The sequence below is a fragment of the Kogia breviceps genome, chromosome 5 (assembly GCF_026419965.1).
Source record: "Kogia breviceps isolate mKogBre1 chromosome 5, mKogBre1 haplotype 1, whole genome shotgun sequence".
Lineage (NCBI taxonomy): Eukaryota > Metazoa > Chordata > Mammalia > Artiodactyla > Physeteridae > Kogia > Kogia breviceps.
In genome coordinates this window covers 108,516,298-108,532,557 of record NC_081314.1, presented here as the reverse complement: position 1 = coordinate 108,532,557, position 16,260 = coordinate 108,516,298, and the positions used below count along the sequence as shown (strand labels likewise).

General features: G+C 34.4%; 1 protein-coding gene across 3 annotated transcripts in view; it reads left to right on the top strand.

Annotated features, from left to right (window-relative positions):
• EPHA3 (EPH receptor A3) overlaps positions 1 to 16,260 on the top strand; it is a 356,916-nt gene that overhangs the window by 256,461 nt on the left and 84,195 nt on the right. For all 3 annotated transcript variants that reach the window (XM_059064499.2, XM_059064498.2, XM_067034877.1), the window contains one exon: positions 15,650 to 15,774. In XM_059064499.2, coding sequence (XP_058920482.1) covers positions 15,650 to 15,774 — 125 coding nt within the window. The remainder of the gene's footprint in view (positions 1 to 15,649; positions 15,775 to 16,260) is intronic.

The following is a 16,260-nucleotide window of genomic DNA, read 5'->3' as shown; positions in this document are numbered from 1 at the left end:
ATATGCATATAGGGAAGCAGAAGGTATCAGATAGTAATTTGTAAAGAAACTCAATTCTAGTGATGAGAATGTTTTCCATCTCCATAAAGGTGGGCTCTACATCCGCCTTTTACATTGCTTTAACCATTGTATACTGCTTTAACCATTCCACCATACCTGACAGGTGATAGACACACAGCCTCTCTGGAATGAAATCATTTTATGATATTTAATGATTTTTACTAAAGAATTAATCAAATATATGCAAAAAGGAACATGTAAAATAGTATTTATTACATTATTAATTTAGGAAGGACCTTAGAACCATGATAAGGAGAGCTGTTAGACTAACTAGGATTGTTGCTTTATTAAATGATATTTAAAATTCTGCTGTCTCAAGTGTCTTTCTAGAGGAACGACTTGAATATTTCTTTAGTCTTATTCCAGTAGGGTAGTAGGAAAGGGAAAGAGTATGGGATTAAATACTAGTCACTACATTTTTTAAAAAATGTACTTTTATAGAAGATAAATTTTATCTTCTATAAAATTTAAATAGAAATTATCTCATTGCTTATATTACGACGAAGTGTAACTGGAAAGTATGAATGGTAAAATTGAAATGAGGGAAGTTTGTGAATATGAATGTGAGTACCACAATTTGCTAATGTTGTTTTAGTTGAGTGTCTTAATATTTTTAATTCTAGGTTTCCTTTGTTTTTTGAAATCAGAAAAATTCCCATCTTTTAAGATTGCTGTTAGAATTAAATAAAATCATGTGTGAATCTAATATATAAAAGTATCAGTAATTGAGCTTTACATAGTATACATGTACATGTATATACACATATATATGATAGTAGATATATTATATATTGAGTATACATATAAATAAGTCTTTTTGTGTTGGATTTTTAAAACTAGCACATTCAGGTTTTACATTTCATCAGTTTTCTTCCTTTCCATATCAACTATGGGTATATAGTTTTCTCACTGGTGTTGGATCTGATGATTCATATGATTTAAATAATTTGTGTTCAAGTTTCATAAAATATTTGTATCCATAAGTTTTTTGTGGTTTTACGTTCGTATTTGATAATACAAACATGGTCTCCTCTATATTGCATGTTTTCCACTGATATTTGGGTTAAAATGTGTTGCTTTAAGATTTCAAAGTTACCAATAAAGTTGACATTAAGTATGCAGTTGCCAGTTTTTGCAGCAGCCACTCTTGGGATAGTTTGTCATGAATGTGATTCGTCATTTCCTTGCATGAACATTGCTAGTTAGCAATTTGTAGTCCATAGAGCCTTTTAATTTGTCTTCAGAAAAATGACTTTGAACATTTTATTTTGTTAAATTATAGATGTTAACTGAATAAATTCTTTTGTTGCATGTTTTGTTTCTACAATCACTTGATTGTTTCCTGTAAAACCCTGCTGACTTTTCATGGAATATGTTGGAAAATTTTTCTCACAATTTTCCTTCTGTGTCTGTCTTTCTGGTAGTCACTTCCCTTATTATAAGCTTAATTGCTATGGATTTTGCAATAAGGACACGCTCATTTTTTTATTGTTCAAAACTTGTTTTACTTGGGTTGATTTTTTTTTTTTCTTATCTGATTTCAGGATCCACCATTTCACAAGAAAACTAGTGGTAAATTACCTAAAGCACTTCCCAACCTATGGCTGTACATTTAAAAACAATATGAATGAAGAGAACACAAACATTTTATTATGTGTAATTGCCTATGCACTGGATGCTTTATATTGAACACAAATGTTAATGGAATATTCATTCCACATGTACCTATTTGCAAATTCTATACATTGTTTAGAACCCAGCGTCTGGTCTTAGAGGATTCTTATTTCAGGATCCCTTTTCAGAGGATTAAACCAAGCCAACAGAGCCCAAAATCAGTTTGACAGTCAGTTATTTCTAAGGTTAACAAAGAGTAAAAGTACCATACTTTAGCCATTCAGGAAAGCAAGATGTGTGCATAGATCCATAAACGCATATATGAAAACCAACTGTGAGCCTCCCTAGAATGTAACAGGGGTAGGAAAACTCAGTCGCGTTTGGAGAATGGACTGCCAGATTTCGCAACCTCAAGTTTGCTTTGCCTCTAGCATTTTTCCCTAATTTTTTTTTTTTTTTTCTAGCTAGGTGCATTTTGAAGTAAATTTAACTTGAAAAGTATGTTTCGAAAGCTAAACCACAGACTGTGCAATGTGAATAATAATGATCTTTGGCTTATTGTTTCTCAATTCTAGAAGAAATCTGACAGACCAAGCCAGTTATCCTGTCTGTATAATAATTCATAGAGGTTTTTTTTTCAACAAACAAGTCTGAAAATTAGATAAAATATATGGAGCACAGTAAAAAAAAAATGTTCAAAATCATTCAAAGCCATGAAATTAATTTAACCACCTCTCAATTCTGGTAAATAATGCATACTTTTTACTTCAGGTTATTCTTTTTTTTTTTTTGTATAACTTTATTGAGGTATATATTACATTTCATGAAATCCACCCACTTCAAATATACAATTCAATAATCTTCAGTAATTTTACTGACTGATGCAACTGTCACCATAAATCAGTTTTAGAATATTTTTATTCCCTCCAAAAAGTAATGATGATGAACTCATCACTGCATTTTTAACTCAGTTTTTAAATATAATTCTAATTTGAGTCTTTACATTGAATTTATTTTTTCATAAATAAAACTCAACACAGAGGGACTTAAGTTCAGTTCACAAGCTTGGGAATGAATGTTTTGAATTTTTCCACACCTCAGTTAAAATGAAATGTCTCTCCTCTAAAGTCTAAAGTTTATGCAGCATTGTCTGAGAACTGTTCTATGTAAACTAAAGACAATTTTTTGTCAGCTATTGGGAATTAGAAATGCAGGAACCCAAATATAAACATTGAAATGAAAGCCAAACTCGTAAAACAAACAAGTATTACTATATTTGTATCTGCATAATTTGTTTTTTGCTTTTTTTATGCAATCCAAAAATGGAACAACTTAAGGCTATTTTTTCTAATGTGCTAAATTTTTATGAGGCATGTAGAAATTAATCTGCTCCAGCTCTCAAAATTCTAAGGTCAATTATGTGAAGTTTGCATAATTGCAAAACTATGTATTGATGCATTTTCCTTATTTCTATGGACTTGAGAATTAGCATTACTCCAAAAGTCATGGCTAGCTAAAAAGGTATTTGACAAAAATTCTTTAGATAAATTAATCCTGTGCCTGGAACTAAAGAGGTCAGGCCACAGGCATCATGGAAATTAAACAGAAGGTAGTTTGCTTCTGCAATTTCCTCTTCGTTTTCTGCTTACAATTTTAAAAATCTCTGTTTGTGGGGAATGAAATATTATTTGGGACAACTAAATGTTTGTATTTCTTAATCAAGTGATAGGGGACAAAGAATGAGGGAATTTGCTTGGGAAGTGTCTTAGTAAGTGCAAGCATAGGCAATGCAAATTTTACAGCCAAAAGAGAAATTTTGCAGGCATAATTGCTTTTGGAGACTCTGTAAGTCTCTGTTGATGTGCATTTTGTTTATATGAATATGCAAAACACTCAAATTGGCATATTCCCCACCTGCATCTTACAGACAGCTAGACTACAAAAATTAATAAACACAGCCTCTTTTTAGTAATTAATTAGTTAATTTTAAAAAAATTATTTATTTTTTATTTTTGTCTGCATTGGGTCTTCGTTGCTGCTGCGCGCGGGCTTTCTCTAGTTGCGGTGAGGGGTGTACTCTTCGTTGCAGTGCACGGACGTCTCATTGCAGTGACTTCTCTTGTTGCGGAGCATGGGCTCTAGGCGCGTGGGCTTCAGTAGTTGTGGCACGTGGGCTCAGTAGTTGTGGCTTTACAGGCTCCAGAGCTCAGGCTCAGTAGTCATAGCTCACGGGCTTAGCTGCTCTGCGGCATGTGGGATCTTCCCGGACCAGGGCTCAAACTCGTGTCCCCTGCCTTGGCAGGCAGATTCTTAACAACTGCGCCACCAGGGAAGTCCCAATTAGTTAAATTTTAATTGATCAGGGGTTTGGGATGATGTAGAAGTGAATATTAGGATTCATGTAATAGTTAAGTTGTATTTAGCCTTTTCCTATTACTTAACATTTTTTCAGGTGACTTCTTTTGAATTAACAAATAAAAGACTATTATGTTAAGAGTGTATCTATATTATAAATAAGTTCCTAGCATAAAAGCAACATGGAAGTAGGGCTACTCCGAAAGATGATTTTATTGTCATCAAAACATTTTACATTCTATATAATGACCCATCAAAAATGTTCTCTTTTCTGGAATACTCCCTTTTCCCATTTTTTTCAAGCCAATGAGAATTTCTGTATGTAAGTGAATAGGATAGCTCTGAGTTAATTCGAAAATCTGATTTCCAAATGTTTGACCAGACTTTGCAAATTTCCTGTTATGGGAGGTTTGGGCTTTTACTTCCCTAAAGGAAGGGATCAACCTACATGATTTCTAAAAAGGACCTCCCTCCCTGCTTCAGTTAGTCTCTGTTACACTCAAGGTAGAATTGCTAGGCATACACAAGCCATATAGGCCAGGCCTAAACAAGCCATATGCTAAGCAGAATTTCTCAACATTTTTTTCTGCTTCCACACACAGGATCAATACTATTTAGATGCAACATATACTTCTATGGTGTACATTTGTGGGGGGATAATGCATTATAAAAATTGATGATTCATACAACAGTGAAGAGTAAAGTAATGGTTGCTCACTCATGGATGTGATACTTATAAGGACAATTGTCATTCCTTCAGGAATAAATCAATTTCTCACTCAACCAAGAACCGATATAAGTGAGAGTGAAGTTATTGTAGGACTGGACTTGATTTTATACAAAGGCATGCATGCATAAATCTGTGTGTGTGTGTGTGTGTGTGTGTGTGTGTTTCAAATTTCAGTACCCCAGTTAAAGTTAACTATTTATTACCTATGACACAAACCCCAACTAATCCTACTACAAGAGAGTTTATATGTGGTGTCTTAAAGAATTCTGGACTGACACACTGTGATATCATTTTCTCTGTCTTCTTTTCTTTTCTTATTTATAAAAATGAAAGGATCCAGCAAAGAATGAACAAAATTATTTACCTTGGGCCTCAACGATACCAACTAGGAGCAGGTCCAGATAAGGATGTCAGCTTAGGATTTAGTGTCTAGTATCTAACTAACAACGAAGTTTGACTAAAATCATGGATTTAGTGAGCAGAGATACTGGTGTCCAACATGTAGAAAGCCTATAATTGCAGAAGTACCTCTCCCTTAAATAGCATAATAGGTTAAAAATGTGTTTTATCAAAGCTTCTACAGGTAGAATTTAAACCTGAGTGTTGGTTAAATATCAAAGACAGTGCATCATAGCAGTTTCTGGGTTTGAATAAAGTAAGAAAAAAATAATTACTGCAAGACTGTGTGCATACCAGGTTTTTCCTTAGATACCTCATTAGCTGTCTGTCAAGAAGAGGTCTTTTATTTGTTTGAAAAAACATTTAGATGCTATTCCACTACAGTGATTATTTTAAAATATAATTTTTATTATTATTCAGGTATGGTAAGGCCAGCAGATTGAGGAAATAATTGCTATTGAAAAGGTAGTTTGTTATTTACAGTCCCCAAGAGGAAGGGGCATGTCATACCTTGGAGGACCACACAGAGAAGCACCAGGGTCAGTCAGGCGGTAGAGGAGCAAGGAAAAAGCATGGTCGAGAGCCTTTACTGTGGTTCTGTAAGAAAGACAAGGCAAGGCAAGGGGAAATAAGGTAAGTATACTTAGGATTGGCTAGTTTGAATAATTTCAGCAGTAGACTGTGAGGTATAAGGACTTTCTCTAGTTGTCTGGTACCTGGTTTTAGGATGATAGGGGCAGAGGAATATTTCCTGGTAGAGCATAAGAACCAGATGGAGAAGGTAATGTGTTGATTAGTTTGCAGTATGAGAGGCACACTCTCGGGCCAGTCTTTGCCATTTCTAGGAATTGGCTAATCCTGGGAGAGGCAGCCTATCCCTGGTCAGCAAGGCTTCAGATGCCAGAGCATCAAGAATACACAAAATAAGAAAATATCGTTAATAGTGTGACATATCAATATTAAGATCTAATTATGCAAATCATATATTTTACTTCTTTTTAAATTGAGGTAACATTTATATATAGTGAACTGTCTTAACTGTAAGGAAAATTAAATGACTTTTAATAAACATATCTACCCCTGTGAAAATACAGAATATTTCTATCAGTGTCCCCTTTCCTTTTATAATTTGTGAATAAAAGTTTCATTTACTTAAGACCAGTATATATTTTGTCTATTTTCTAAATGTAACATACATAATATATTGTAAATTTTTCCTCCTTTCTGTTCTGCTTGAACACATGAACCAAACAACCCAAGACCCAAGAGGGTAGACTTTCAGACTAGTTTTCTTGCCATTATCTGTAAAGCAGAAGCTGGGTCAACGGCAGTCCTCTTTTGCTCCAAAGGTGCGTTAAAGTTGTATAAAGTTGTAAGTTGTATAAAGTTGTAAAGTCCACTGCTGCACATAACTAGAAGGCAGCAGGCTGCTTGTCAGAAGCTCCACAGAGAATGCCACCAGAGTCCAGATTTAGTCCCTTCTGTCCTGTGCTGGAACGTGGCCGCTCTACTCCTGAAGGACTCTTGAGTCACAACAGACATACTACCTCAGCAATCCTTTGAAACAAACAAACAAAACCTCACACCGTGGTTAGCCTAGTTCTTGTCTGAAGCTTTCTCTTCATTCATCTGGTCTTGATCTTGTACCATCACCCTTTTCCCCACCACATCTCTATTATCTATATTCAACAACTGCTCCGTTCAGTCTTGGGAGACATCTATACTAAAATAATTCTGTCTGTACTAAATGTGCTATATCATTTGATTTTGCCCAAGATTTCGTATTTAGTATTTAAACTTTGATTATTAACTTCGGTTCTGAAGTTTCTACTCTATTGTCTGTATTTCATGGAAGCTGCTAAATTAAGACAACAAGCTTACAATCTTACATTGGTTAGGAACTTGGGATATTAAAATCCTATCAAAGCAGATTTTCTAAATAGAATAACTAGGAAGCTTATCCAAGAAGAACTTTGAAAAATTCAGGATTAAGACATATTGCTATTCCCAAAGCCAAGTTGTATCTTCTGGAAATTTTAAGATGTTTAGAAATCTTATGAAGTGAGGAATTTCTCAGACAATTTTCGGCTCTCTGGGAGGAAAGATTCTATCCTTTCCATGTATATTATCTCTGGAATGCATTTTTCTAAATTTAGGCTCAGGCCTTGGAAGTGTGAAGTGTGGATTTTCGGAAATAATGTAAAGAATATTGCATATTTTAAAATAATGCATACAGAGCTAAATGTCTGTCTGTCTAGGAATTTTGAGAGTACTTTATGCTTCATGTGTAATCGATGAAGGAAAAGAATGCCGTAGATGTAATTTAATTTTAGTTGTCTCATGTTAAAAGACAGCTAGACCCTCCAGCAGCATCACATTATCTGTGTAAGTAGAGAACATTAGGCTAAACACACACACACACACACACACACACACACACACACATTTAGATGAATAACCACCTGCCATTTTCATTGTCTTGTATATGCATGAAGTCCTTGATTAGGGCTTTCTGGACTCAGAGACTACAGGCATGTTGAGAGTACTCATGGCTCTTCGAAGGACTTAAAGAGAAGAATATTGTAGAATATCTCAGCAAATCCAAGGAACATTATTTTTTTTCTAAAATGTACTGATGCTATAAATGTATATAATATCTCCAGGAATCTCAATATTTTATGACAGGTTTGCTGGTATGCTGCATTTTTCAAAGACAACTAGTTTTAAAAGAAATCTTTATTTGTTCTACTTTCTGTTATTTCCTACCTACAATATTTTTTTAAATTTTAGACCTAACTCTTAGTGGATAATAAAACCCTTAAAAATAGCTATGTGTCAATATTAACCTCTTTCACAGTGAAGAATTATATCTAGAAACCTATGATTACCCCCCAATAGATTTTCAAAGCCATATTACATATAGAGATTATAGAAAATATATATACTGGTCTCTGCCTCCTGGTCCTGGCACAGAGCTACTAAAACTCACAATTTCCTAAGCGATAAGAGTACTAGGAACATCTTTTGTCCTTTTGTCTTCTACCCCAGTTCCTAACACCACACAGCTGAAGCTCTTGTAATTTCTTGGGTGATAGGAGTGTCTTTTGTTCTAATGAAGTGACTCTGGGTGGGCTCCTGAATGTCTTCTGGAGGAGGACTGCTCACCAGAAAGACCAAGCCTTTATTAGAAGCCTGGAATTTTCAGCCCACCCCATTCCCTTGATAAGGAAATGTAGTTAATGACCTGTCATGCCAACGTGATGAAGCTTCCATAAAAATCCAATGGTATGGGGTTAGGAGATCTTCCAGGTCAGTGAACACACCCCAACTCCACAGAGACAGAAGCTCCTGGACTTAGGAGCCTCGCAGACCTTGCCCTATGTCTCTTCATCTGGCTGTTCTTCTGTATCCTTTATCATATTCTTTAATAAACTGGTAAACGTGTTTCCCTGAGTTCTGTGGCCACTCTAGCAAATTAATTGAACCAGAGCAGAGGGTCTTGGGAACCTCCAATTTGTAGCCAGGTCACACAGAAATTGTGGGTAACCTGGGAAGCTTCTAATTGTGATTAGCATTTGAGGTGAGGGGCAGTGTTGTGAGATTCAGCCTTTAACGTGTGGAATATGACACTCTTTACAAGTAGATAGTGTCAAAATTGAGTTAAATTGTAGGAAACCAAATCAGAATTGATTAGTGTGGGGAAACCTACACATTTGCTGACCAGAAGTGTGATAAGTATGGTAGTAGTGTGAAAGTAAAGGAGAGGAAGAACTAGATTTTTTTAAAACGTATTGAAGATTGATCCAATTGTAAGAGGATATTGAATGATATTAAAAGAAGGAGAACTTAATGTTAAAGATCAATTGAAAAATGAAAAACAGCATCTCTTTTGATGAATTCATGCAATAAACATCTATGAAATGAACCCTTCTATTACTACTGTTTTCTTTCTCTTTTATTGCTCCATGCTGAGATGAGAATGAGATTATACATTTTAACTGCATTCTCCACTCTTTAAAACTACTCTGGGGTCTTCAAATTTTAATAATGAAAATTTTAAAGATTTTAGAAATTTAGAACTAAGAAGCCTAAAATTTTGACCAGAATTTTCCTCTCTGGAGAGATCTTGCTCAAAATTTACTTTCAATGGTATACGTTTTAGAATGTTTTTCTCCCAGCACTATTGATTCAGTTTAGAAAAATATTTTTTCTCTTTACTATACAAGATAAATGATATAATTTTATAGAAAAAGGTATCTCTGTTTAACATCTTATAATTTTCATTTTTGTTTGAATTTTATTATTTTAATAATAAATCAGGAGCTAAATAGGATTATCTTTCAAAGGAACTAGTCACAAAATATATTGTACATTTTTTTTGCAAAGCTAACCAAACTGAATAAATAGATTTATGTACAGATGGTGTGATGCTAAGCACTAAAGACTCTGAGGAACTTACAATCTAATGGGAAGACACACTAGTAAGCAAATGGTATAATTGCAACACAATGAGATGGGCTAAATAATAAGAGAATGAACAAACTATACTATATATCAGAACAGAGGAAGGAGCTGATTAACTGTTGCCTAAGGGACTCAAAAACAGTTGTATATTAGCAATGCCTTTCTAAGGATAATGAGTAGAAGAGATTTTTTCCAGTGGAAAAGGGAAGAGATTGAGTGTTCCAGACAGGGAGTATATTGCAAGTACAATTGGAGGCAGTGGCCTAAGGAATTGTCTTTAGAATTTTAGTTTGAAAGGCAAGCAATAAATGATAAATCTGGTATGTATGTTACAGTCTAATGAGGAATCTTAAATAATAATGTAATGAATTTCAAATTACATATCCTATTGTAATCCAGAATTTCCCAAATGTGTGATCTTAAGAGGTTTCTGACATCAAATTCTTCAAAATATAGATTGCTAGACCTTTTCTTTGAAACTTATTTTTTAGTTAACAAGTTTAGGAAAACTGATTTGAAATTATGAGGTTTTGAAGGAGAAGACGGTTAATGTTTCATTTGCTTTATAAAATGATAAATAATCAAAAAATGTGTGGAAAATTGAAGGAAGTTCTGGAAAGATTGAGATGAGAGGCACAAAATCCAATGCACTTGAAAGATGGCAATGGTTTGAACTGAAGCAGAGTAGGAAAAACTATAACTGGGTAGAAAGAAAATTCATCGACTTTCAGATGCTGAAGCTGATTGGCATGCAGTGTTATTGGTGAGGGAGAATATATAAAGAAGTATAACTCTGAAATTCAAACTGGTAGGCTGTAAACATGGTGAGTCCTGGGATCAAAACAGGAAATTCTGGAGAACAAGTTGGGGAAATCAGGATAGGGGTAGTAAGATGGAGAACACTAAGCTATGAATGATTATTCTCATTCAAACTCAAGAGTGTTTCTGGACTTTATAGAAATGTCCACTTCTGAAAAAAAACTAAGAAGGAAATGTCCTTAAGTGGACATTGTAATGAATGGTACAAAAAAATAAGGCATGCTTTTAAAGGCATGCCTGATTCAAAGGAAAAATCTTTCAACCATTTACTTGATGATATTTTCCCATGGAGATAATTTTTAAAAGCTTTGGCTCCCTTAGAAAAAGAAATACTGAGCCCTTTTCTTATTACTTTAACTTGTCCAATCTTTAAACCACAGAGATACCTCAGAGGTTCATTAGAAATTCCCAAACCCAGAAAAAGGAAAGTCCCAATAAAAACAAATGAACCAAACCAGATCCTCAGAGTTGCATTTTGAAGTTTTGACTTCCTGATTCTAAGGATGGGTCATATTTTAGTTACAGAATAATGGTAAATGCCGCTTAAAAACACCATAGTTAAAATAATAAATCCTTTCCATGTCTGACAGGAGATTTGGATGCACAAGTATTGTGTGATTCAAATACAAATTGTGAACTACACAAGCCCCATCTCTAACCAGATCTCTTTACATAGAAACCTTTCTTAGCCTAACATCTTTGCTTGCCCATTGTAATTTGCTTTTCTGTTATTACATTAGATGCAATCAATGGCTCAGGCTAGGCTGACATAGAAAGAAAATCTTACTCTTCCTCTGTAAATAAATAACTGGGGTTCAATTATGAATTATTAAGGGTTATACATCTCTGTCTATCTTCTGGAATAGTCATGCATATCTCTGATTCAAGAAACTGCCACTACAGTGGCCTGGAAATAGGGAAGAAAATACTCAGGGAATAATTCAACCCTTGGTTCCCAGAAAGGTATGTCTCCTTAGAACAGAAATTGAAAAGCATTTTGATACCAGCTTTCACAAAACACATATTACTAGATAACATGGGGTAAAAGATCTGTCGAGTCCTATGTCGTAACCTAAGAAAAATTTTAAAGAATGAATTGAGAGAGCCATGAGCAAGTTCACTGTGACACCGCAAGTTAAGAAATTTTTCAGTATTCAGAGTGTTCCGAATTTTTCAGTGGTGTGGAGAAAGTTCAGAAAAACTTCATGGAGGGTGATTAACTGTATGATTTATGGGTTTATTGTTCCCTCCCAACCTTCACTGTTTTTTTCTTTTATTTGTATTCTTTTAAGAAATATTTCAGTTAAAAATAAAATTTCACTTTACCAAGTATATCATATCTCCTTTCTTTATTTTCCAAAGAGCACGTATATCCAATTATACTCAGAATAGCAAAAGTTAAGGTTCAAATATTTGCTCCCTCTCAAATACCAACACAACAAAAATGTATGTTACATACCCAGACGTTACTGTAGAGTTATTAACTTACTAAAAATTATTATCTTCCTACTGTTTTAATTTTTCTTCTTACTAGTTTCTTCATTTTTTTTTTTTCCCCTACAAAACTATTCATTCACTAAACTGTGTGAATTCCTGGACCCGTTTCATAGCAACCTACTTAATCATCAACTTCTTCCTGTTATTAAGGGAATCATTGTAATAATATATCATTTGAGGTATATAAAAGTCACCAGACTCAATCTCTTAATCCTGGGCTGTTGAAGTGTTCATCAGTAATTGCTATTTTAGCTTATACACCAGCATTTTGCCAGGGAAAACCTATGCTTCCTCTGCCTCAGTAACTTTTCACTCTCCTTCCAAGCATTTCTCTAATTTTAGGATTTTTTTTCATTCTGTACAACTATTACCCACCACTCCTTCAAATCACAAATTTAAAAAAAGAGAAATGAGAATAAAATAAATCAAATGTAAGATATACATTGCATCATTGATATACATTGTATCACATTCTTTTATACAGAAAAATAAGAATTTCTATGAATTTTGAAAATTACTTTGAACACATCACTCTTCGATACCTAAAAATGAACCAAAAAAAAAAAAAAATCACTGTTTCTCATCAATGTTACAAATTGTATTACAACACATGAGCAAGTATGGATAAATTATACTTCAAGACATGAATTAAGAAGTGTTCTAGAAAACATTTTAGAAAGAGTGGATACCGTGGAGTGCCCATGGAATTTTTCTCTTGCTACATGTGTTTTATTATGTCTTAAAATTATTTATTAGGGGAGAGAAAAACAATTTCTGTTAATTATTTATTAATATTAAAATATTGATGATCATTACCTAAGTGTAACAGGATTTCAGCTGGTGCACTGGGTAGAAACTGCTGAAATGCAGCCAGTACAAGGGGTGTGCATTAAAAGAGCAGAACAAATGACTTAACAGGGGCCTAAAAGCAGCAATCTGAAAAGGTTCATTTAACTTAGAGGTGGCACAAGCGTCGAGCAATTGCCTCTACTTAAGTAAGTGTGGAATTACAAAAGGCTATTTATTACAGTCCAACAGGGCACTGCAGCTTGCTCAAAGACCTTTGAAGATTTTCAACAGTTATACAGTCTTGCTCAGCGCAGAAGCAATAAAATTTAAGCAGATCCCCAAAAGAGCCTGGAAAGCTTTCATTAAAAAGTTAATACAATCTTCTTCACAACTGTTCTTGGAAATGAATTATTTTCTCTCTCCTCTTTTCTAAGGAAAGATGTTATACCTGGTAATTTTCAAACCTTCTTTGAAAATGTATTTTAACTGTTAAAAAAAATAAACCAGGTTCACGGTGATATGAAACGAAGTAAGGAGGGTCTCCATGGGTTTACTAGGAAAGTGTTCCAACATTCAGCTTCTTTGAAATGCTCTGTAAGCACACATTAGAAGTTATTCTATTAATGGATTTACTTCAGGAGGAAAGTTGGTGGAATTTCTCCATTATTTTTGTACAAAAAGCAAAATTTGGTTCCAAGGACATTGGGGCTGAAATTATTCTATTAACGATTAAATAATAAATTGATTTTTCTAAGTATTAGATTAAGTAAAAAGAAATTAATTATTAAAAATTTAATGTACCTGTTATTTATTTCTAACTCAGTGACGTGTTTATAAACTTCAAATATGTTTGTAAAATTTCAACTAAATATAACCAAAATAACTTATCCTTTGCTTAGAATCAATTTCAGAGCAGCAAACTGCCTCGGGGTGAGAGCTGGGGGTGTTGTGAAGCCAGTTTGAGAAATAAAACAATAATATTGAATAGACAGAAAATGAACATAAAAGGTAAATGACATCAAGTTACATGAAAGAATGTTAATTGTTAATGGGAGCAAGATGTGAATAAGAAAATGATTTTACTTTTCTATCAGAAAAGCAACACCTACATTTTTCTTTGGAAAAAGATTAAGTAATCATCCCCTGGCTATTAAAGTAATGAGGCTTTAATTACAAAAGTTCATGAGAAGATCTTACAAATAATAGAAATAGGTGGATGGAAAATGTACTGCAATAGATCTTTTGTTTAGGTTTACACTTTCTAAAAAGGTGTCACAAGGCGAGTTTAATGAAAGCTCTATTTTTAAGTGAAGAATAAAAATGAAAGGCATTTATAGACAGGAACAGTTTAGGTGAGAGGTTGGATGCAAAAGTCGTCAAGTAATAATCATAGAAAGATCGAATCAACATATAGGGAACATTTATTGCTAGCTGTTGTAGGGAATACAGATATACTGGGTTCTAATAGTCCTTGATTTGAGAAAAATCTATAAAAAAATATGTCCTTTAGCAATGAAAACAATTCAGCAGTTGATGTGCCTGAGAATTCTACATTTTTGTTTGTTTCATGTTTGTAATTTATTTTGCTGCATTCCGTTACAGCAGAATGCCACTGAACCCCACAGTGAGATATTTTGGTTGGTCATTGTAGCAAGATTGAGATTTGAAAACAAGGGTAGGACTTCCCTGGTGGCGCAGTGGTTAAGAATCTGCCTGCCAATGCAGGGGACACGGGTTCAATCCCTGGTACGGGAAGATCCCACATGCCGCAGAGCAACTAAGCCCGTGTACCATAGCCACAGAGTGTGTACTCTAGAGCCCGTAAGCCACAACTACTGAAGCCCACGCTCCTAGAGCCTGTGCTCTGCAACAAGAGAAGCCACTGCAATGAGAAGCCCACGCACCACAATGAAAAGTAGCCCCTGCTCACCACAACTAGGGAAAGCCCACGCGCAGCAACAAAGACCCAATACAGCCAAAAATAAATAAATAAATTTATTTAAAAAAAAATAGAAACCCAAGGTACTTTGATTGGTAGTATGCATTTTTCTTTTTAATGGAAGGATTTGAAGTATATCTCTTAAAACATATTTAATCTTCCATTAGAAAAAATGGTGACCCTATGATATGTGATCCAAACAGATAGTTTTTTATTCATTTTCTATACTTTTGATAATGAATAGAAAAACATAACAAATATAGAGTCATCACCCAATAAGATGCCTCAAAATGTATGTATAGAGTTGTGACACAAAGAGCACTCATTTTCTCAGTACTTCTTACTAAATATATGTTTTTTTAAGAAATGAAAATGTAAAAGCAGCGATTGTTTTTTCCTTATATATATTTTTAGTCATAAGAGATTTTTGTCAGAAGTCAAGACTTACTATACTATGTCCTAAATCCTACCTATTTTACAATACACTGAATATTATTATTACCTATGGATACCATGGGACTCCTTGTGCGTAATGGATTCCAGTCCTCTTACAGAGTTGCATATGAAAATGTTATCAATGAGCTGAAGAATCTGGGATTCATAACTTTGCAACGTTATAACAAATAGGTAGTCCTGATGTTTTGTTCTTTTTTTAATATATCAAGTATATTTCATTGTTTACATTATAGTAGCAGATTGAAAACATATGCTCACTTGCCACTAGTCCACCAGCAGCTGAAAATCTCAGCTCATTTTCCATAGGCCTGTATGTACCAGGGCTATAATCCAGCTACTGAGGCTTGATATGAGGCCAGATTAATACTCAAGAGCCTTTGAAATGGAAATAGTGCTTTCTTGCCAAAGATTAGAACAACAATAGACTCCATTTGCTTGTTCCCTTGCCTCTCTGCTCTTCTTTACTGCCCTTCCCAATCCGATTAATTTTCCTCATCCCATCATCCCCTCCCATCCTCTCTTTACAGCTCCATCACCTGTCATGACGATTAAGAAGGATCGGACATCCAGAAACAGCATTTCTTTATCCTGGCAAGAACCTGAACATCCTAATGGGATCATATTGGACTATGAGGTTAAATACTATGAAAAGGTGGGGAGATAATGTTAAAGGGTTGAGTTGTGTAGGGAAAGAGGTTACCTTATCATGAGTGTGCTCCTTCAGAGAAACCAATGACACTGCTAGCAAGTGAAAGAGCTCTGTTTAGAATTCTGGTCATGTGATACCTTTGATTTATAGGTAGAGGAGGGTTTAGAAATCATTATGTCAAATATCCTCCATTCTATAGCAATAAACCATAGCAAAAGATGTCACTATCAAACATTAAGTCATCTAGTTATGGTATTAGAGATGACATTTGTGTCCTTCCACTGAGACCCCTGTTCTACCAACTATTATATAGCGATTCCTTAATCTATTGATGAACTATTCCTGAGTTCATTGCCTTAAGCATCATTTCCTGACCTTCACACTCACATGAATTTCCTTCATTACAGATAGGAACATTGAATTAATAACAAAACGATTGTGTTATTGAACTGAGATGGAAAGCTTTCTTGACTTTGTACAAGGAAATGT